Source organism: Somniosus microcephalus, chromosome 14 (genome assembly GCF_052327205.1).
Source record: "Somniosus microcephalus isolate GS21.2 chromosome 14, FLI_Smic_1.0, whole genome shotgun sequence".
Taxonomy (NCBI): domain Eukaryota; kingdom Metazoa; phylum Chordata; class Chondrichthyes; order Squaliformes; family Somniosidae; genus Somniosus; species Somniosus microcephalus.
In genome coordinates this window covers 24368148-24384852 of record NC_141000.1, presented here as the reverse complement: position 1 = coordinate 24384852, position 16705 = coordinate 24368148, and the positions used below count along the sequence as shown (strand labels likewise).

Sequence of the window (16705 nt, the reverse complement as noted above, 5' to 3'; positions counted from 1 at the left end):
CCAGGCTGATACCTGGGATGGCAGGAATGATGTATGAGGAGAGATTGGGTCAATTGGGCTTATACTCACTGGAGTTTAGAAGAATGAGAGGGGATCTCATTGAAACTTATAAAATTCTAACAGGACTAGACAGACTAGGTGCAGGAAGGATGTTCCCGATGGCCGGGGAGTCCAGAACCAGGGGTCACAGGCTAAGGATAAGGGGTAAGCCATTTAGGACAGAGATGAGGAGGAATTTCTTCACCCAGAGAGTGGTGAACCTGTGGAATTCTCTACCACAGAAGGCAGTAGAGGCCAATTCATTAAATATATTCAAGAAGGAGTTAGATATATTTCTTAAGGCTAAAGGGATATGGGGAGAAGGCACGGACAGGGTACTGAATTTGGATGATCAGCCACGATCGCATTGAATGGCGGAGCAGGCTCGAGGGGCCGAATGGCCTACTCCTGCTCCTATCTTCTATGTTTCTAATATTTAGAAGCTCCTGTTCCTATATGGTACAATGACTTCTGTTAGAACATGGCCATGCAAGGAGGCCTTGAGGAACTACAAAACAAGAATCAAAAACAAATGGTTTTCTTTTACATTTCACAACAAAAGTATGTTTAAACCCGGAGGCTGGTCGCAAGAAAAACTGAAAGGCTGCAACGACAGGCTCAGACTGCAGCACTTGGGATCTGCTTGACTTTCTGTGCACGCTGCCTTTTTCACACTTCTTAGGGAGGACCGTGCTGCATGTCTGTTCAAGGCCAGGTCACACATTTTCGTCAGCCTATGCAGGTCATACGCTCTTAGCGGGTGCAAATGGTTGGCAATCGCTTTCCTTTGCACTGCACTGTTAAATTGCCCCTAAAACAAGCCAGATGTTTCCTCGCTAGGGCTTAGCATAAATGTCAAAACAATAATATGAACTGTGGCCCCTCAGAGCAGAGGAGCTTGGAAACAAAACAGAGCTGTGACTGGCTGCTCCAGAGTCAGCACAGATTCATTACAAAGGAATTCACGGGCTGCGTTTCCATGAAATTTTCACTACAGGAGGAAGAAGGGGTGAATATGGAGTGTGGATTAGATAAAACAAATATTAACACAAAAAAATCTCTAACTGTCTGGCCTTAACACAGAGGGATACCACCTGTTTTAAAACCATACTAGTTATCAGCATTCACTATATTTAGAAGCTTACTGTGTTTTAATATGATTTCATGACTACCTCCGAGTTGGCAGGGACCTTTTCTTTCGTGGTTTACAAGTATGAGGTGTCGGATTAGCTGTGGTTTACAGCAAGCAATGTCAACAGCAAGCACCCCAAGTCATGGCCCTGATTTTAACCTATCCAGACTGGAGGGAGGTCTCTAGCACTCAAGTACGTCATGGGGAAGGGGCTTCGGGAGGCGGGTGAAACCGTGGACAGGCGAGGTCTAAACTTTCCTTGTCCTTAGGAAATTCAAAAAAAAAGTTAAACCACTTACCTTTATGGGCCTCTTTTGGCCCCAACTCCTCTCCCTGCTGGGTTGGTTGGCGGGAAAGCTACAACTGCTTCCCCGTGCAGGCCTCTGGTTAAAATTGCAGTCAGGCTCTGATGATGTCATCACAGCCCAACCTGTATATTTAAAGAAGGACCCTGCTGGTTTCCAGTGGGTGTCCTTCCCGCCTGCTCGGAACAGGAAGAGAGCGGGACCTTGGCAGGTAAGCCCCATGGGAAATTTTAACTGCCCGTCCGCCTGGGCTAAAAATCCACCTACTCTTCTTCTGAGGCAGTCTCTCGGATCTGAGGATGACTTGCTTCCACATTAAAAATTAGTTCTCAGGTGACTGATGAGTCCAATGCGGGACCTACAGTCTCTGTCACAGGTGGGGCAGACGGTGGTTGAAGGGGCGGGTGGGTGGGGTGCTTGGGTTGACGTGCGCTCCTTGCGCTGCCTGCACTTGGCTTCTGCTTGCTCCAGGTGAAGAGACTCGAGGTGTTCGGCACCTTCCCGGATGCTTCTCCTCCACTTTGTGCGGTCTTGGGCCAGGGATTCCCAGGTGTCGGTGGGGATGTTGTACTTTTTCAAGGAGGCTTTGAGGGTGTCTTTGAAGCGTTTCCTCTGCCCACCTGGGGCTCTCTTGCCGTGTCGGAGCTCCGAGTAGCGCGCTTGTTTTGGGAGTCTCGTATTGGGCATGCGGACAATGTACTGCTTCAGTGCTTGCTGCGGGTTTGCTCCAAGGTCTTGAATAGACAATCGCTCCCTGCTTCTGCCACTCATTGAATTCCTGACACTACCATTCAAGTTGGGAGCCACTGCTGTTGCTGCTTCAGTTTAGTCTAAAAATTAGGGGGAATAGTTTAAAAATTAGGGCCAGACCTTTTAGGAGTGAAATTAGGAAACACTTCTACACTCAAAGGGTGGTAGAAGTTTGGAACTCTCTTCCGCAAACGGCAATTGATGCTAGATCAATTGTTCATTTTAAATCTGAGATTGATAGCTTTTTGTTAACTAAAGGTATTAAGGGATATGGGGCAAGGGCAGGTATATGGAGTTAGGTCACAGATCATCCATGATCTCACCAAATGGCGGAACATGCTTGAGGGGCTGAATGGCCTACTCCTGTTCCTATGTTCCCATGTGCCGTATGATTCCCCCCGCCCCCCATCAGTAACTTCTACGCTCATTTATCACCCTCTGAATCTGCTGTCTGACTGGTTGTGGCTATTGCCGAAGGATCTAGATCTGTACCACTTACATTCTGGTTACAATTGGCACCCAATACACATGTTGTGTGAAAAACACTGCAATATGCCTGCGTATCAATGATGTTGAAAAACAGCTGCACATATGCAAGCAGCATCTCCTTTACTTTAACACATAAATGACAACAGCAACACAATAAATTAAACATACTACAAGTTTACTTGTTGCCACTTTATCACCATAAAAATACGAGGCCGGAGGTCTCGGGAGACACTGTCCAATGTTGCAGAATAAAGAGGTTCCCTTACCCCCTCTACATTTGATTCTACCTGTTTTTCCAGTTCACATTGCAAACTGAGGGTGATCCTTGGTGACAATATGATTGAAGTCAACTCTGTACTTTGCTCATCAGCAATAAAGGATTAAATAAATGGCTAAAATACTTCAAAAAAGCAAAATATAGCAGATGCTGGAAATCCGAAATAAAAACAGATAATGCTGGAAACATTCAGCAGGTCAGGTACCATGTGTGGAGAGAGGAGGTAGGATTAATGTCTCAGGTCTATAACTCTCTGTGGAGAGAGGAAGGTAGGATTAATGGCCCAGATATTGCGATCCCTACGGGTGTGTACGCACTGTGTACCCACCCGTAGGGACATCGGAAATGCTGGTTTCAGGCATGCACAGTGCATGCGCTGAAAACCGGCATTTCCGATCTGTCAAGAATGGTCTTGGCAGATCCTCCGGCTGCCCTGGAGAAGGGCCTCTGCGGGCGGATAGTTCCGCTTTTTGGAGACCCTCCGCCCGCAGGAAACCCTTACAATTCTTACGCCTGGTAAAAGCAGGCGTAAGGCCTGCTTTTATCAGGATAAGAGTTGAAAAAAGTTTAAAAAAAAAAAAAATTCACAGATTTATCATTTAAAAATACTTTAAAAAAGGTAAGTTTATTTTTAGCCCCGTAAAAAACTTTAATTATTTTTTTCAAAAAATTAAATTTTTGTTTAAAATACTTAATTTATTGTAATTTCAAGTCATTTTAAAAATGTGATTAAAAAAAATTTATTTAACGTTTTACTATGTTTTTGGGGTGATCGCCATTCATATATTTGACAAGTCTTCCTGTCAAGTGTAACCTTCTTTGATTGGCTCCCCATGGCCCATGTGATCCCAGGGACGCTGCGAACTACCTGCGCCTCTGGGATACGTGGGCCCTGCGCACTTGCAGTTTGGAGAGGCCCAGGAGCGGAAGCATGTGCGTCCCAGGAGCCCTCAGGTAAGGGCGCAGATTTTTCCAGATCGCAGGGCTCCGTGGAGAGAGGAAGGCACGGTTAATGTTTCATAACTATGACCCTTCGCAGAATGGGTTTTGACGAAGTGCCATCAGCCTGAAACTTTAACCCTACCGTCCTCTCTCCACAGATGCTGCCCGACCTGCTGAGTGTTTCCGGCATTTTGTGTTTTATTAAATTACTTCACTTCAAATCAGTGAATGCCATCAACTTGAGCAGCAAGAAACTGAAGCAATGTCGCGCTGGACATAGAGGAAAGTTTACACTTTTGGAAATTTTCTTTCATGCTGGTTCTTGGAGAACGTTACACTTTAATCTTAGCCGTCATGAAAATGTTGTTTGCAGTGACAGTGGTGATCAGTGTCAGGAAAAATTGTACAACTTGCAAGACACTCAACCATGGAAATCGTAATACGTTCGTCGATTGAGTTTGAAAAGCAAATTGTGGCAGTTTGAAAGGCAGCAATAACCTCTAGCCAAGCTGTTCCAGTACAGCTACAACACTGGCATCTATCCAACAATGTGGAAAACTGCCCAGATATGTCCTGTCCACAAAAAGCAGGACAAATCCAATCCAGCCAATTACCACCCAATCAGTTTACTCTCAATCATCAGTAAAGTGATGGGAGGTGTCGTCGACAGTGCTATCAAGCGACACTTACTCACCGATAACCTGCTCGCTGATGCCCAGTTTGGGTTCCGCCAGGGCCACTTGGCTCCAGACCGCATTACAGCCTTGGTCCAAACATGGAAAAAGGAGCTGAAATCCAGAGGTGAGGTGAGAGTGACTGCCCTTAACATCAAGGCAGCATTTGACCGAGTGTGGCATCAAGGAGCCCTAGTAAAACTAAAGTCAATGGGAATCGGGGGGGGGGGGGGGGGGGGGGAGGGGACTCTCCACTGGCTGAAGTCATACCTAGCACAAAGGAAGATGGTTGTGGTGGTTGGAGGTCAATAATCTCAGCCCCAGGACATTGCTGCAGGAGTTCCTCAGGGCAGTGTCCTAGGCCCAACCATCTTCAGCTGCTTCATCAATGACCTTCCCTCCAACATAAGATCAGAAATGGGGATGTTCACTGATGACTGCACAGTGTTCAGTGCCATTTGCAACTCCTCAGATAATGAAGCAGTCCATGCCCACATGCAACAAGACTTGGACAACATTCAGGCTTGGGCTGATAACTGCCTTTCCACCATCTACAAGGCACAAGTAAGGAGTGTGATGGAATACTCTCCACTTGCCTGGATGAGTGCAGCTCCAACAACACTCGAGAAGCTCGACACCATACAGGACAAAGCAGCCCGCTTGATTGGCACCCCATCCACCACCCTAAACATTCACTCCCTCCACCACCGGTGTACCGTGGCTGCAGTGTGTACCATCTACAAGATGCACTGCAGCAACTCGCCAAGGCTTCTTCGGCAGCACCTCCCAAACACGCGACCTCTGCCACCTAGAAGGACAAGGGCAGCAGGCGCATGGGAACACCACAACCTCCATGTTCCCCTCCAAGTCACACACCATCCTGACTTGGAAGTATATTGCTGTTCCTTCACTGTCGCGGGGTCAAAATCCTGGAACACCCTCCCTAATAGCACTGTGGGAGTACCTTCATCACATAAACTGCAGCGGTTCAAGAAGGCGGCTCACCACCACCTTTTTCGAGGGCAATTAGGGATGGGTAATAAATGCTGGCCTTGCCAGCGACGCCCACATCCCATGAACGAAAATAAATAACCACACACGTGTAATACGAGACAGCACTAGTGATTGATAAACAGGGGCGTCCACTCACCATGAATAGTGTCTCATAATTTTCAACGATCTTCTGAACAACATTGATGATGGCAGCACTCTCCTCAGCCCGAGCTGAACTTTGGACGCTGAATTCCTTGTCTGAGCTCTTCTGTTTATGGAGGAGGTTGGGGCCAAAGATTGTGGCAAGGTTAAGTGAAGTCATTTTGTTCCCAGTCACCTAAAAAGTAACAAAGCAGGAAGTAGGAAATGCAGTTTAACCAGTGCAGCTAATCGATCAACACAGAATCTGGCGGCCCCGATTTCAATGCTGATCGCCTGGCGGGAACGGGGCTGGCGGTTAAAAAGATCATTTCCCACCTCACCTTCCGTGTTCCCACCAGCCACCATTTTAACCCCCCCCCCGAACCCGGTTGCAGGGAACTCATCAATATTTAAATGTCGGGATCCGATGACGCGATAATTCAAAAATAAAAGTTTATTTCTTAAGGAAAAATATTTTCTGCTATTCCCTTAGCTCGATACTGCTGCCAGCCACCGTGTGTTTAGGGCTGTAGTCATGTAACATTCCTTCTAGTGGTCTGGCTGAGAAATGGCAGAAACATGCCCATGGCACAACAAGGTTTGAAAAGGAAAGGAAAAGGAAAAAATGGAAAGGAAAGGGGGAAAAAAAAGGAAAAAAGGAAAGGATGGGAGGGAAGAGGGAAAGAAAGAAAGGAGGAATGAAAAAGGAAAGAACTTGCATTTATATAGCTCCTTTCACAACCTCAGGATGACCAAAAGTGCTTTACAGCCAATGAAGTACTTTTAAAGTGTAGTCAATGTTGTAATGTAGGAAACGCGGCAGTCAATTTGCGCACAGCAAGTTCCCACACACAGCAATGTGATAATGACCAGATCATCTGTTTTAATGACGTTGGTTGAGGGATTAATATTGGCCAGTACACCAGGAGAACTCCCCTTCTCTTCTGTCAATAGTGCCATGGGATCTTTTACACCCACCTGAGGAATCCTACGCTCAATCACTAAAGCAGTTTCTTTTTTCCCCTTGAAAGAAAACTTCAAATGTGCAGATGTGGTTGTATGTAATATCATATACTCCTCCAGGGTTAGCAAGTTTAAACTTCAAATTATTTTAGTGCAAGTTGGGCCTGCTGCCAAACTCTTGTAAGGCATGTTACTAGGATAATAATGACAATAAATTTGGACCATTCCTTGCTGCCAACCTAATGGAATTAGAGTCTACTGTCATTGTTAACTACAACAATTGCACTGTTAATTATGAAATAAATTAAACATTTATAAGTTTTACTTTGACATTTCCAGAAATGTGGATCAAATTAAATTTAAACCAGAATTTTTTAAAATCTCATCTATCAATTCACCTGAATGGGATCCAGGGAGGAAATATATACACATCTCAGTTCCAGGGATCGTGATTGGGAGGAAGGAGGAGGGACAGAAAGAGGAAGAAGGTAGGAGGGAAGTGAGGGGAAGATGAGGGAGTAGTTTCAGAATATATTTGCGGGGTCAGTTAAATATCGACAACACTGGTAACCATGGCGACAACTCAATGCGTTCAATGGAATTCTGAAGCTACTAAAGTCGATGTTACCCTACCTCCTGTCCATCTTTATCCAGGTTGTCTTCGGCATGATTTGCTACCATGGCAAGGAACTCTATGAGTCTGTGGAGCGTGTCACAATTACATGGCGGCAGGAGGTAAATGAGAAGCTGCAAGGCGCTGAGCTGTTCGTCCTGCTCCAGTACTGAGAAGATGAAAGTAAAGACAGTTCCAGCGTTAAAGTCAACATCACTGAGCCAGAGTGTGAAATAAAAAATGAAAGGACAGTGTTTCTGATATTACTATTTTATAACTCAATCACAAGTGAAATAAAAATTGTATCAACATCTTGCTGTGCACAACACTGCTTTTCCGATTTTAAATTGTTTGAAATGAGTCGTATGCTTTGTATTCTCTTTACTACTGCCTGATGGAGGGAACTATTTGGCTTGGAATAGTAATATCATGCAGACCACATCTCAGATTCCTTGCAAGTGGTCTTGTTAATTTGTGGCTTCACATCAAAGAGGTGGCTAGGGATTAAAAGAAGTTTTAAAGCGATCAGGAACCATGTTTATGTACAATAATATGTTCTAATCAATGTTGGTAGTCCGCAGTGGCAGCATGAGGGCAGAGGAGCAAGTTGGTGGCACTGAAGGGGAGAGTATCAATTATAGTATTTACTTAAGAAATTTTCACTACGTTTTGTTTTGTTTTAGGAGAGTGGTTTTTGTGTCCTACTATTTCTCTATAATTCTGCATTTTAGGAGCTGTCTCCGTACACCAGTCAGTCCCTAATGTGAAACAAGAGGTAGGGTGGGCATGCCTAATTTTGTAGGAGAAAATCCTAAAGCTCTGGAAGAAAGTCATATTTTAGTTTTATATTTTAGTTTTATATTTTTTAAAGTCACTCACCCAACACATCATCCTTGGCAACAAATACAAAACACATTCTAGTTCAATAGTTTACAGTTAAAATTTTTATTTTTTATTTTTTTTATAAACAGCTGGTCAAATCTACTAAAAGAAAACAGCTGCTTTCCCCCCCTAGCTAAAGATATTTGGCTAGAAATTAGTATGTCGCCAAAAACAGGCGCGTGGATTGCAATGCGGGATCAACCCGCGCCCGTTCAAAGGAATGCAGGCAGCATGGTAATGAACATGATTGTGACATTCAGCCAGCGCTGAATGCGCTGCTGAGTGGCTGAACGCTCAGCATGGGGTGCAAGTTCGTGCGAGGCTAGCACCAATTAAAGCTAGCCTGCACCTCTGAAAGGGGTGGTGCATTCTACCTGCAGCAGGTGATTCAACTGGCTGGGAAACAGACAGAGCAGCAAAAAAATCTACTGATGTCACAACAGGGGAGAGCGTTCTCTGATGCAGCACTGGAAGCCTTGGTGTAGGAGGTGAACATGAGGAGAGAGGTCCTGTTTCCACAGGGGGCCAGGAGGCCCTCCAGGCAAATGCATAAAAGGCAATAGGATCAGATAGCCATAGTGGTCAATGACAGCAGTGCAGCCCCGAGGACCTGGACGCAGTGCAGGAAGAAATTTAATGACCTCACACGAGTGGTCAAGGTCAGTGAATTCATTTTTGAATACCATATCCCATCATCTGCACCATTAGCCTCAGACACTGCTCAATGCACCACACCCCATCACTCACCTACCAACAAAATCTACCAAACATGACTCATAGTTCACATTCATAGCTTCACCTCACCCATTTACCACTGCTGCAAGCCTCACTCCCACATCTCTCAGTTTGCACACACAGCCAACTATTCAACCATGATAGGCATATTACGCAAACACATTGTACCACACTTCCCTTTCTCTTGCAGAAGGTGGCTCACAACTGGAGGCAGCAGGACCTAACCGGCGGGGGACGGGCACGCCTGCATAACCTGACCCTGATGGCGGAAACGGTGCTGGCCATTATTGGGAGGGCCATCGCTGAGCCTGTGGCCAGCGGCGGCGGCTGAAACAATACAAGATGACGATATCCTCAGACGTAATCCTCCTCCTCACATCCCAATATCTCTTTTGATTTACAAGCTGCACATGGTGATGGGTGAACGAGACTTAGTGCGACTTAAGATACGGGCAGCAGAGTTTTGGATGAGCATGTTTATGTAGGGTGGAAGATCGGCCGGAAGAGTATTAGAATAGTCAGGTCGAGGTAACAAAAGCATGAATGATACAAAGCTAGGTGGGAAAGTAAGCTCTGAGATGGAAGCAAAGAGGCTGCAAAGGGTATAGAGTGGTTAAGTGATTGGGCAAGAAGGTGGCAGATGGAGTATAATGTGGGGAAATGTGAAATGATCCATTTTGGTAGGTAGAATATAAAAGCAGAATTTTTTTTTTTTTTTTTTTTTAAAAAGGTGAGGGACTCCTAAATGTTGCTCTTCAGAAAGTTAACATGCAGGTACAGCAAGTAATTTGGAAGGCAAATGGCATGTTAGCCTTTGTTGCAAGGGGGTTGGAGTATAAGAGTAAGGAAGCCTTGTTGCAATTATATAGAGCTTTGGCAAGACCACAGTTGGAGTACTGTGTACAGTTTTGGTCTCCTTATCTGGAGAAGGATATACTTGTCTTTGAGGCAGTGCAACAAAGGTTCACTAGATTGATTCCTGGGATGAGAGGGCTGTCCTATGAGGAGAGATTGGGGTGAATTTTAACTCCCAAAAACGGGTGGGTTGAGGTCGGGTGAGATGTAAAAATGTTTTAAAATCTCAAACCCGATCCCAACCTGCCCACTTCTGGGTTTAAATTGCCAACTCCCCAGGTGGCGGGTTGGCAATTTAAATATTTTAATGAGGCGGCAGCCTCTGATTCAACTGGCTTTGCAGGTTTAACCCTGGCAGGCTGGATTTCCCAGGCCTTGGGAAACCCGGCAGCTTAAGGGAGGCATGGAAAGCTTCGGGGAGAAGTTAAGTGCCTTTACAGCACTACTTGTGGGCAGGAGTGCTTCCTCCTGGCCCCCCAATCTACACCCCGCTCTCCCCCCCCAGGATTGGATCACCCACCAGGGTCGGGGATCGGACCCGATGCCCCAACCCATTCCAGTAAAAGCTGCAGGCTCCCTACCCGCTCCTGTGGCTTGCTCTGGAGTCTGCTCCGCCTGACTGGAAGTCAAGCCTGTCAATCAGGTTGACTTCTCGACGGGGAACCCGTCAAGGAGAACAGTCACACGCTGTGGAGTTTGCGGGGAGTTCCCATCTGAAACTCCGCCCCCATCCCTCCTGCCTACGCAACCCACCTGTCAACATCGGGGCCATTGAGTAAAATAGACCCATGTTCTTTGGAGTTTAGAAGAATGAGAGGTGATTTGAATGAAATGTATTAAATTCATAGAGGGTTTGACAGGGTAGATGGGGAGAGGCTGTTTTCCCCTGGCTGGAGAGTCTAGAACTAGAGGGCTTAGTTTCAGGATAAGGGGTCAACCAATTAGGTCTGAGATGAGGAGAAATTTCTTCACTCAGAGGGTTGTGAATCTTTGGAATTCTCAGCCCCAGACGCCTGTGGATGCTCAGTCGTTGAGTATATTCAAGACTGAGAGCGATAGAATTTTGGGCACTAAGGGAATCAAGGGATATGGGGATTGGGCGGGAAAGTGGAGTTGGTGTAGAAGTTCAGCAATGATCTTATTGAATGGCGGAGCAGGCTCGAAGGGCCGTAATTCTGCTCCTAATTCTCGTGTTCTTATGTCTGGAGTGGGGTTCGAACCCTGCACCATCTAACTCAGAGGCAGGGATGATACCACCACGCCAAAGGCTCACTCCAAGGCACATGTTGATGTGACAACGATAGCAATACCAATTTTCCCCCCTGACAGAATAAAGTGAAATATACATTACGTTATAAAAGACCTATTTTACTGAACGGTTTAAGAGCAATAAAGTAAGAATAGTGCATCTTCTTACAAAGTGTATTGATAAATGGTGTGTAGAGCTCTCTAGTAAGCAGTGGATCTGGTATATCCCTCAAAAATTCCTTCAGCAAGGCCCCAACATCATGAACACTGTGCTCCTCATCAAGGACAATGTCTGCACCACGATCAAACTCCTCTCGTAACTGCAAGACAAGGAAAGAGCACCAAGGTAAATTTATTCACAAATGTATTTGGAAAACAAAAGGTCAACGTTGTTGCAGTTTTAAAAGGGCATCAGGCCCAATATGCTATAACTGAGATGACACAATACCCTTTCAGCAGCAAATTGCATTAATATAGCGCCTTTAACGTAGTAGAACATCACAAGGTGCTTCACAGGTGCGTAATCAGACAAAAATGGATACCGAACCAAAGAGGGGGAATCATTAGGACAGGTGACCAAAAGCTTGGTCAAAGACATGGGGGAGAAATTCGGTGGGCTGCACCACCAGTTAGCACATTGAAATAAAGAATAGATTTGCCTTTCTAATCTAGGCTTTATTAACTTTAAAATCCTGTAGCACATCTTTCCACACCCAGTCCCAACCAAAGCTGGAAAGAACTGAATTTAAGATGGCCACCACAAATCACATGACATCAACTACCAATGAGATTACAGCATATATCCCAAGGCAGGAAACAAACAACCAATCACAATACTTCTTACTAAACATAAAGAATAATCACCACATTCACCCCTCCTTTTAAAATATACTCCAACCTAAATAACCTTTACAATTTATAATTAATTATTTACAACTAAAACTATGCACAGACAAGAATAAAACTATTCAACATGACACAATACTAAGTGAACAACAACAAATAATAACATTGCACATAAGTATTAAGTATCTCTCAACTAAAACAATAATATATTTCAACAATTTTAAAACATTACTATCAATTTAAAAGTCCATTTTCAATCGGTCGACCGGATATCTTGTTCGTGTCGACCTTCTTAACCTTGATGAAATTCCTTGCCCTCCCACACCAGGAGACACAGAAGTATCTTCTGCAGGAAGGCTATCCATATCCCAATTTTCAACGGTTTCCGGATTAGAAATCCCATCAGAAGGTAAACTGGGACGGTCATAAACATCCATCGAGGGCTAATAGAAGTATAATTATCTGCAATCAGATTGGAAATATTCGTAGTATCTGTAACAGCATCCACATTATCTGAATCATGACTATTGTTAATATCCTCAGAAGAGGGCTGGCCACCACAAGGAGCCAAGTCTTTAATTGAAACGGTACTTTCTTTCCCATCTTGGAATCGAATATGAGCATATTGGGAATTTGCCTCCAACAGCTCCACCTCCTCCACTAAAGGATCATATTTTGACAATCTAACATGGCGTCGAAGCAGCACAGGTCCCTGCATAGTAAGCCATGAAGGTACCGAATATCCCGTAGTAGATCTCCGCGGATAGTTAAAGAGCCTTTCATGGGGGGTCACATTAGTAGCCGTTGAAAGCAATGATCTAATGGAATGCAGGGCATCAGGCAGTACCATTTCCCACTGTGTATTCTGAAGGTTCCGGGATGTCAAAGCCAACATAACTGCCTTCCAGATCACCCCATTGTATCGTTCGCACTGTCCATTACCCTGGGGATTATACGGGGTAGTTCTGCTAGTAGAAATTCCCCGACTCTGAAGGTATTCCTTCAACTGGGAAGACATAAAAGAACTTCCCTGATCCGAATGGATATACGCAGGCATCCCAAAGATGACAAAACGTTGAGTCAAACATTTGATAACTGTAGCAGCTGATACATCTGCGCAAGGAAAAGCAAAAGGGAACCTTGAAAACTCATCCACAACAGTAAATATATATCGGTTTTGAGTAGTTGAAGGAAGAGGCCCCTTAAAATCGACGCTCAAACGTTCAAAAGGAGAAGTAGCCTTTATAAGATGAGCTCGTTGAGGCTTAAAGAAATTCGGTTTACACCGAGCACAGATAGAACATGATGAAGTCATCCGCTTGACGTCTTCAACTGAAAAGGGCAAATTCTTACTGCGTACGAAGTGTATCATCCTCGTAACCCCAGGATGGCATAAGGCATTGTGAAGATTAATAAGCGTATCTCCGTGAATCACAGAACAATAAGCCCTCGACAGCGCATCAGCAGCAACATTATCCTTCCCCGGACGATAAACTATATCAAAATTGTAACATGCCAACTCAATCCTCCACCTCGTTATTTTATCATTCTTAATCTTTCCAAAATGTTTGACATCAAACATAAAGGACACAGACTTTTGATCAGTTACCAACGTAAAATGTCGCCCCGATAAATAATGTCTCCATTTACGCAGTGCTTCTACTATTGCATACGCCTCTTTCTCTATTGAAGAATGCCTTTTTTCACTATTGTTCAAGGTACGTGAGAAAAAGGCCACAGGTCTTCCATTTTGGTTCAGAGTAGCCCCAATTGCAAAATCAGAAGCGTCCGTCTCAATCACAAAAGGAACCTGCTCATCAATAGAATGCACAACTGCTCCAAGGATATCCTTTTTAAAATTATCAAAACACGTCCTGGCCTCCCATGATAGAGGATATGTCGCAACCCGAATAAGAGGCCGGATCTTCTGTGAAAAATTTGCAATCCAATTAGAATAATAAGAAAACAGTCCAACAACTCGTTGCAAAGCCTTAGAATTAGTAGGACAAGGTAAATCAATCAATGGTCGCAGACGTTCTGGATCTGGTTTAATCTTGTTTCCCGAGATAATATACCCCAATAGATTTACCTCAGTAGTCGAAAAGATACACTTCTCTTTATTAAAAGTTAAACCAACTTTTTCCGCAGCTTGAAGGAATCTTTTTAAATTAGAATCATGCTCCACCCTTGATTTGCCACACACTGTGATGTCATCTAAGTATGAAAAGGTGTCAGAGAGAGAGTTATCACTTATAAAAGCATCCATTGCCCGTTGAAAACAAGCAACACCATTAGTAACACCAAATGGTATTCGGCAAAACTGATACAGCTTTCCGCCAGCCTCAAAGGCCGTATATGGTTGATCCTTCTTAACAATAGGAATCTGATGATAAGCACTCTAAGTCAATAGTGCTAAAAACCTTATACTGAGATACTTTGTTGATAAGCTCATCAATCTTAGGCAAGAGGTACGCATCTAATTGAGTATACCTATTAATAGTTTGGGAATAGTCTATCACCATTCGTTTCTTATGTCTCTCGTTGGTCGTGACAACTACCTGTGCTCGCCAAGGCGAACAACTAGGTTCAATGATTCCTTCCAATAAGAGACGTTGAACTTCAGAATTAATAAATTCTCTATCCTGACTGCTATACCTTCTTGACTTGGTAGCAATTGGCTTACAATCCGGCATCAAATTGGAAAAAAGTGATAATGGAGAAATGGATAAAGAGGTTAATCCACAAATAGATAAAGGTGGCTTAGTCCCTCCAAATGAAAAACTGAGAGACTCGTGTAACTGAAGCACATCATGACCAATCAAAATATCCGCACAGAGGTTAGGCAAAACAGATAGGCGTATATCAGTATACGTATTACCTAGAAGAATCAATTTCACAAGGCAACAACCAGCTACTTGTGAAGTGAGAGTCGTGTGAGCCATACACACCCGATACGTAACAGGCGAAATTTTCAAATGCTTCTCCTTCGCAAACTGAAGACTTATAAAACTCTCGGTACTGCCCGTATCTATAAGGGCCTTCAGTTCCAACCCATTAACTTGGGCCGTAACCATAGCTTTATTTAGGCCATGAGCAAATGCAGCAGAAATTGATGCAATAAACGCCCTATCTAAAGGCTGAATAGTCACAGAGAAGGTAATTGAACCTGATGATTTACACATACGTGCGTAATGACCTCTCTTGCCGCATTTACTACACACAGCCTCCCGAGCAGGACACTTCAGACGAGGGTGCCGGACGTTCCCACAAAAATAACACTTCTGAATCCTAGAGGCAACAGCCGCCGAAGTAGAAACTGTTTCAGAATCTAGTAAACCACTCCTATTAAGTCCACATAATTCCTTTTCATCTGGAACTGCCGAAACCACAGTCGCAGGCCGATTAAAAAGAGCATAAGAATCCAAACTTCTCTGAGCCACATCCAATGTAGAAGCTTGCTCAAAAGCACTCTTAAGATCCAAAGTCTTATTTTCTAACAACCGCTGACGAATTGATCTAGACAGTAATCCATTAATAAAAGCATCCTGTACCGATTCTTCCTTATATTCTTCAGCCGTCACGGCCTTATAATTACAGTTAACACTAAGGCACCGAAGTGCTTGTAAATAAGTATCCAAAGATTCTCCCACCTGCTGCCTACGGGCAGATAGAAGGTGACATGCAAATACCTCATTCTTTGGTTTAACAAAAATCTTTTCCAATGTAGAAATAGCCACTTCGTAAGTTTTACAGTCCAAAATATACTTATACACATCCGGAGCAATGTAGTTGATCAGCATATTCAGCTTATTTAGAGACTCTTGATCCAACACGCCCAAAAAGTTTTTAAATGTACAATACCAGTGTTTCCATTTATCATCCACTCCAGCAGAATTAGGGTCAGCATTGAATCGTTCTGGTTGAAGATATCGCTCCATTCTGACATAAAGTTAATAAATTGAAATAAAGAATAGATTTGCCTTTCTAATCTAGGCTTTATTAACTTTAAAATCCTGTAGCACATCTTTCCGCACCCAGTCCCAACCAAAGCTGGAAAGAACTGAATTTAAGATGGCCACCACAAATCACATGACATCAACTACCAATGAGATTACAGCATATATCCCAAGGCAGGAAACAAACAACCAATCACAATACTTCTTACTAAACATAAAGAATAATCACCACACGCATAAAGAGGGCACTCAGTGGCTTTAGCGCCACTGGCCACGCCTCCCGCGATATTTAGCTGGGGCGCTAATGGCGGCTTTAGCCTGTTGTGCTGCGCCGCCACCGATGACATCATCGGTGTGCGCAGCGCCCCACTACCGCCCCGATCGCGATATTTGGCAGCGACCGCCTCTGTAGTGCCGCTCGCTAATCGCGCCCGGTTCACGGGGCCTACCTGTGGTGCAAATTAAGGTGGAGGTGCGGGGCGGCCATTTTTTCGGCGGCCGCCTGTCAGCACCTCTGCCCCCGGCCTCCTGTTCTCCCCCCGCGGCATTGCCAGCTGTTTTCCGAGAGCCCGGCACTTCTCCTTGGTGCCGGGCTCTTTTGCCGGCACTCGCAATCGCTCATCGCGCTGGTGCAGGCCCCTCCCCCTTAAGAATGGGAGGAAGGCCTGCAGTACCGCAGCGCGCCGCGCCGCAGCGTGTGGCACTGCGGCACGTTGCGCTACGATATTCAGTTTCAGCGCCCTAAGAGGGACGCGGAGCGCCTCGAGCCTCACCCCGTGTCCCTCTTGGGGCGCTCAAGCTGAATTTCCAGCGATCGCTGCTGCTCCGATCGCAGCGCAAAATCTGGCGCCCAGGCGAGCTTGGC

The 16705-nt window shown here is 44.8% G+C and overlaps 1 protein-coding gene across 5 annotated transcripts in view; it reads right to left on the bottom strand.

The window, feature by feature from the left end:
- Positions 1-16705, bottom strand: part of LOC147107380 (rho GTPase-activating protein 6-like) — a 184726-nt gene that overhangs the window by 36737 nt on the left and 131284 nt on the right. For 4 of the 5 annotated variants that reach the window (XM_086006360.1, XM_086006362.1, XM_086006361.1 and 1 more), the window contains 3 exons: positions 11208-11358; positions 7339-7487; positions 5759-5938 (listed from right to left, as the gene is read on the bottom strand). In XM_086006360.1, the coding sequence (XP_085862486.1) occupies positions 5759-5938; positions 7339-7487; positions 11208-11358 (480 nt within the window). The remainder of the gene's footprint in view (positions 1-5758; positions 5939-7338; positions 7488-11207; positions 11359-16705) is intronic. The other variant, XM_086006363.1, reaches the window with a different exon arrangement.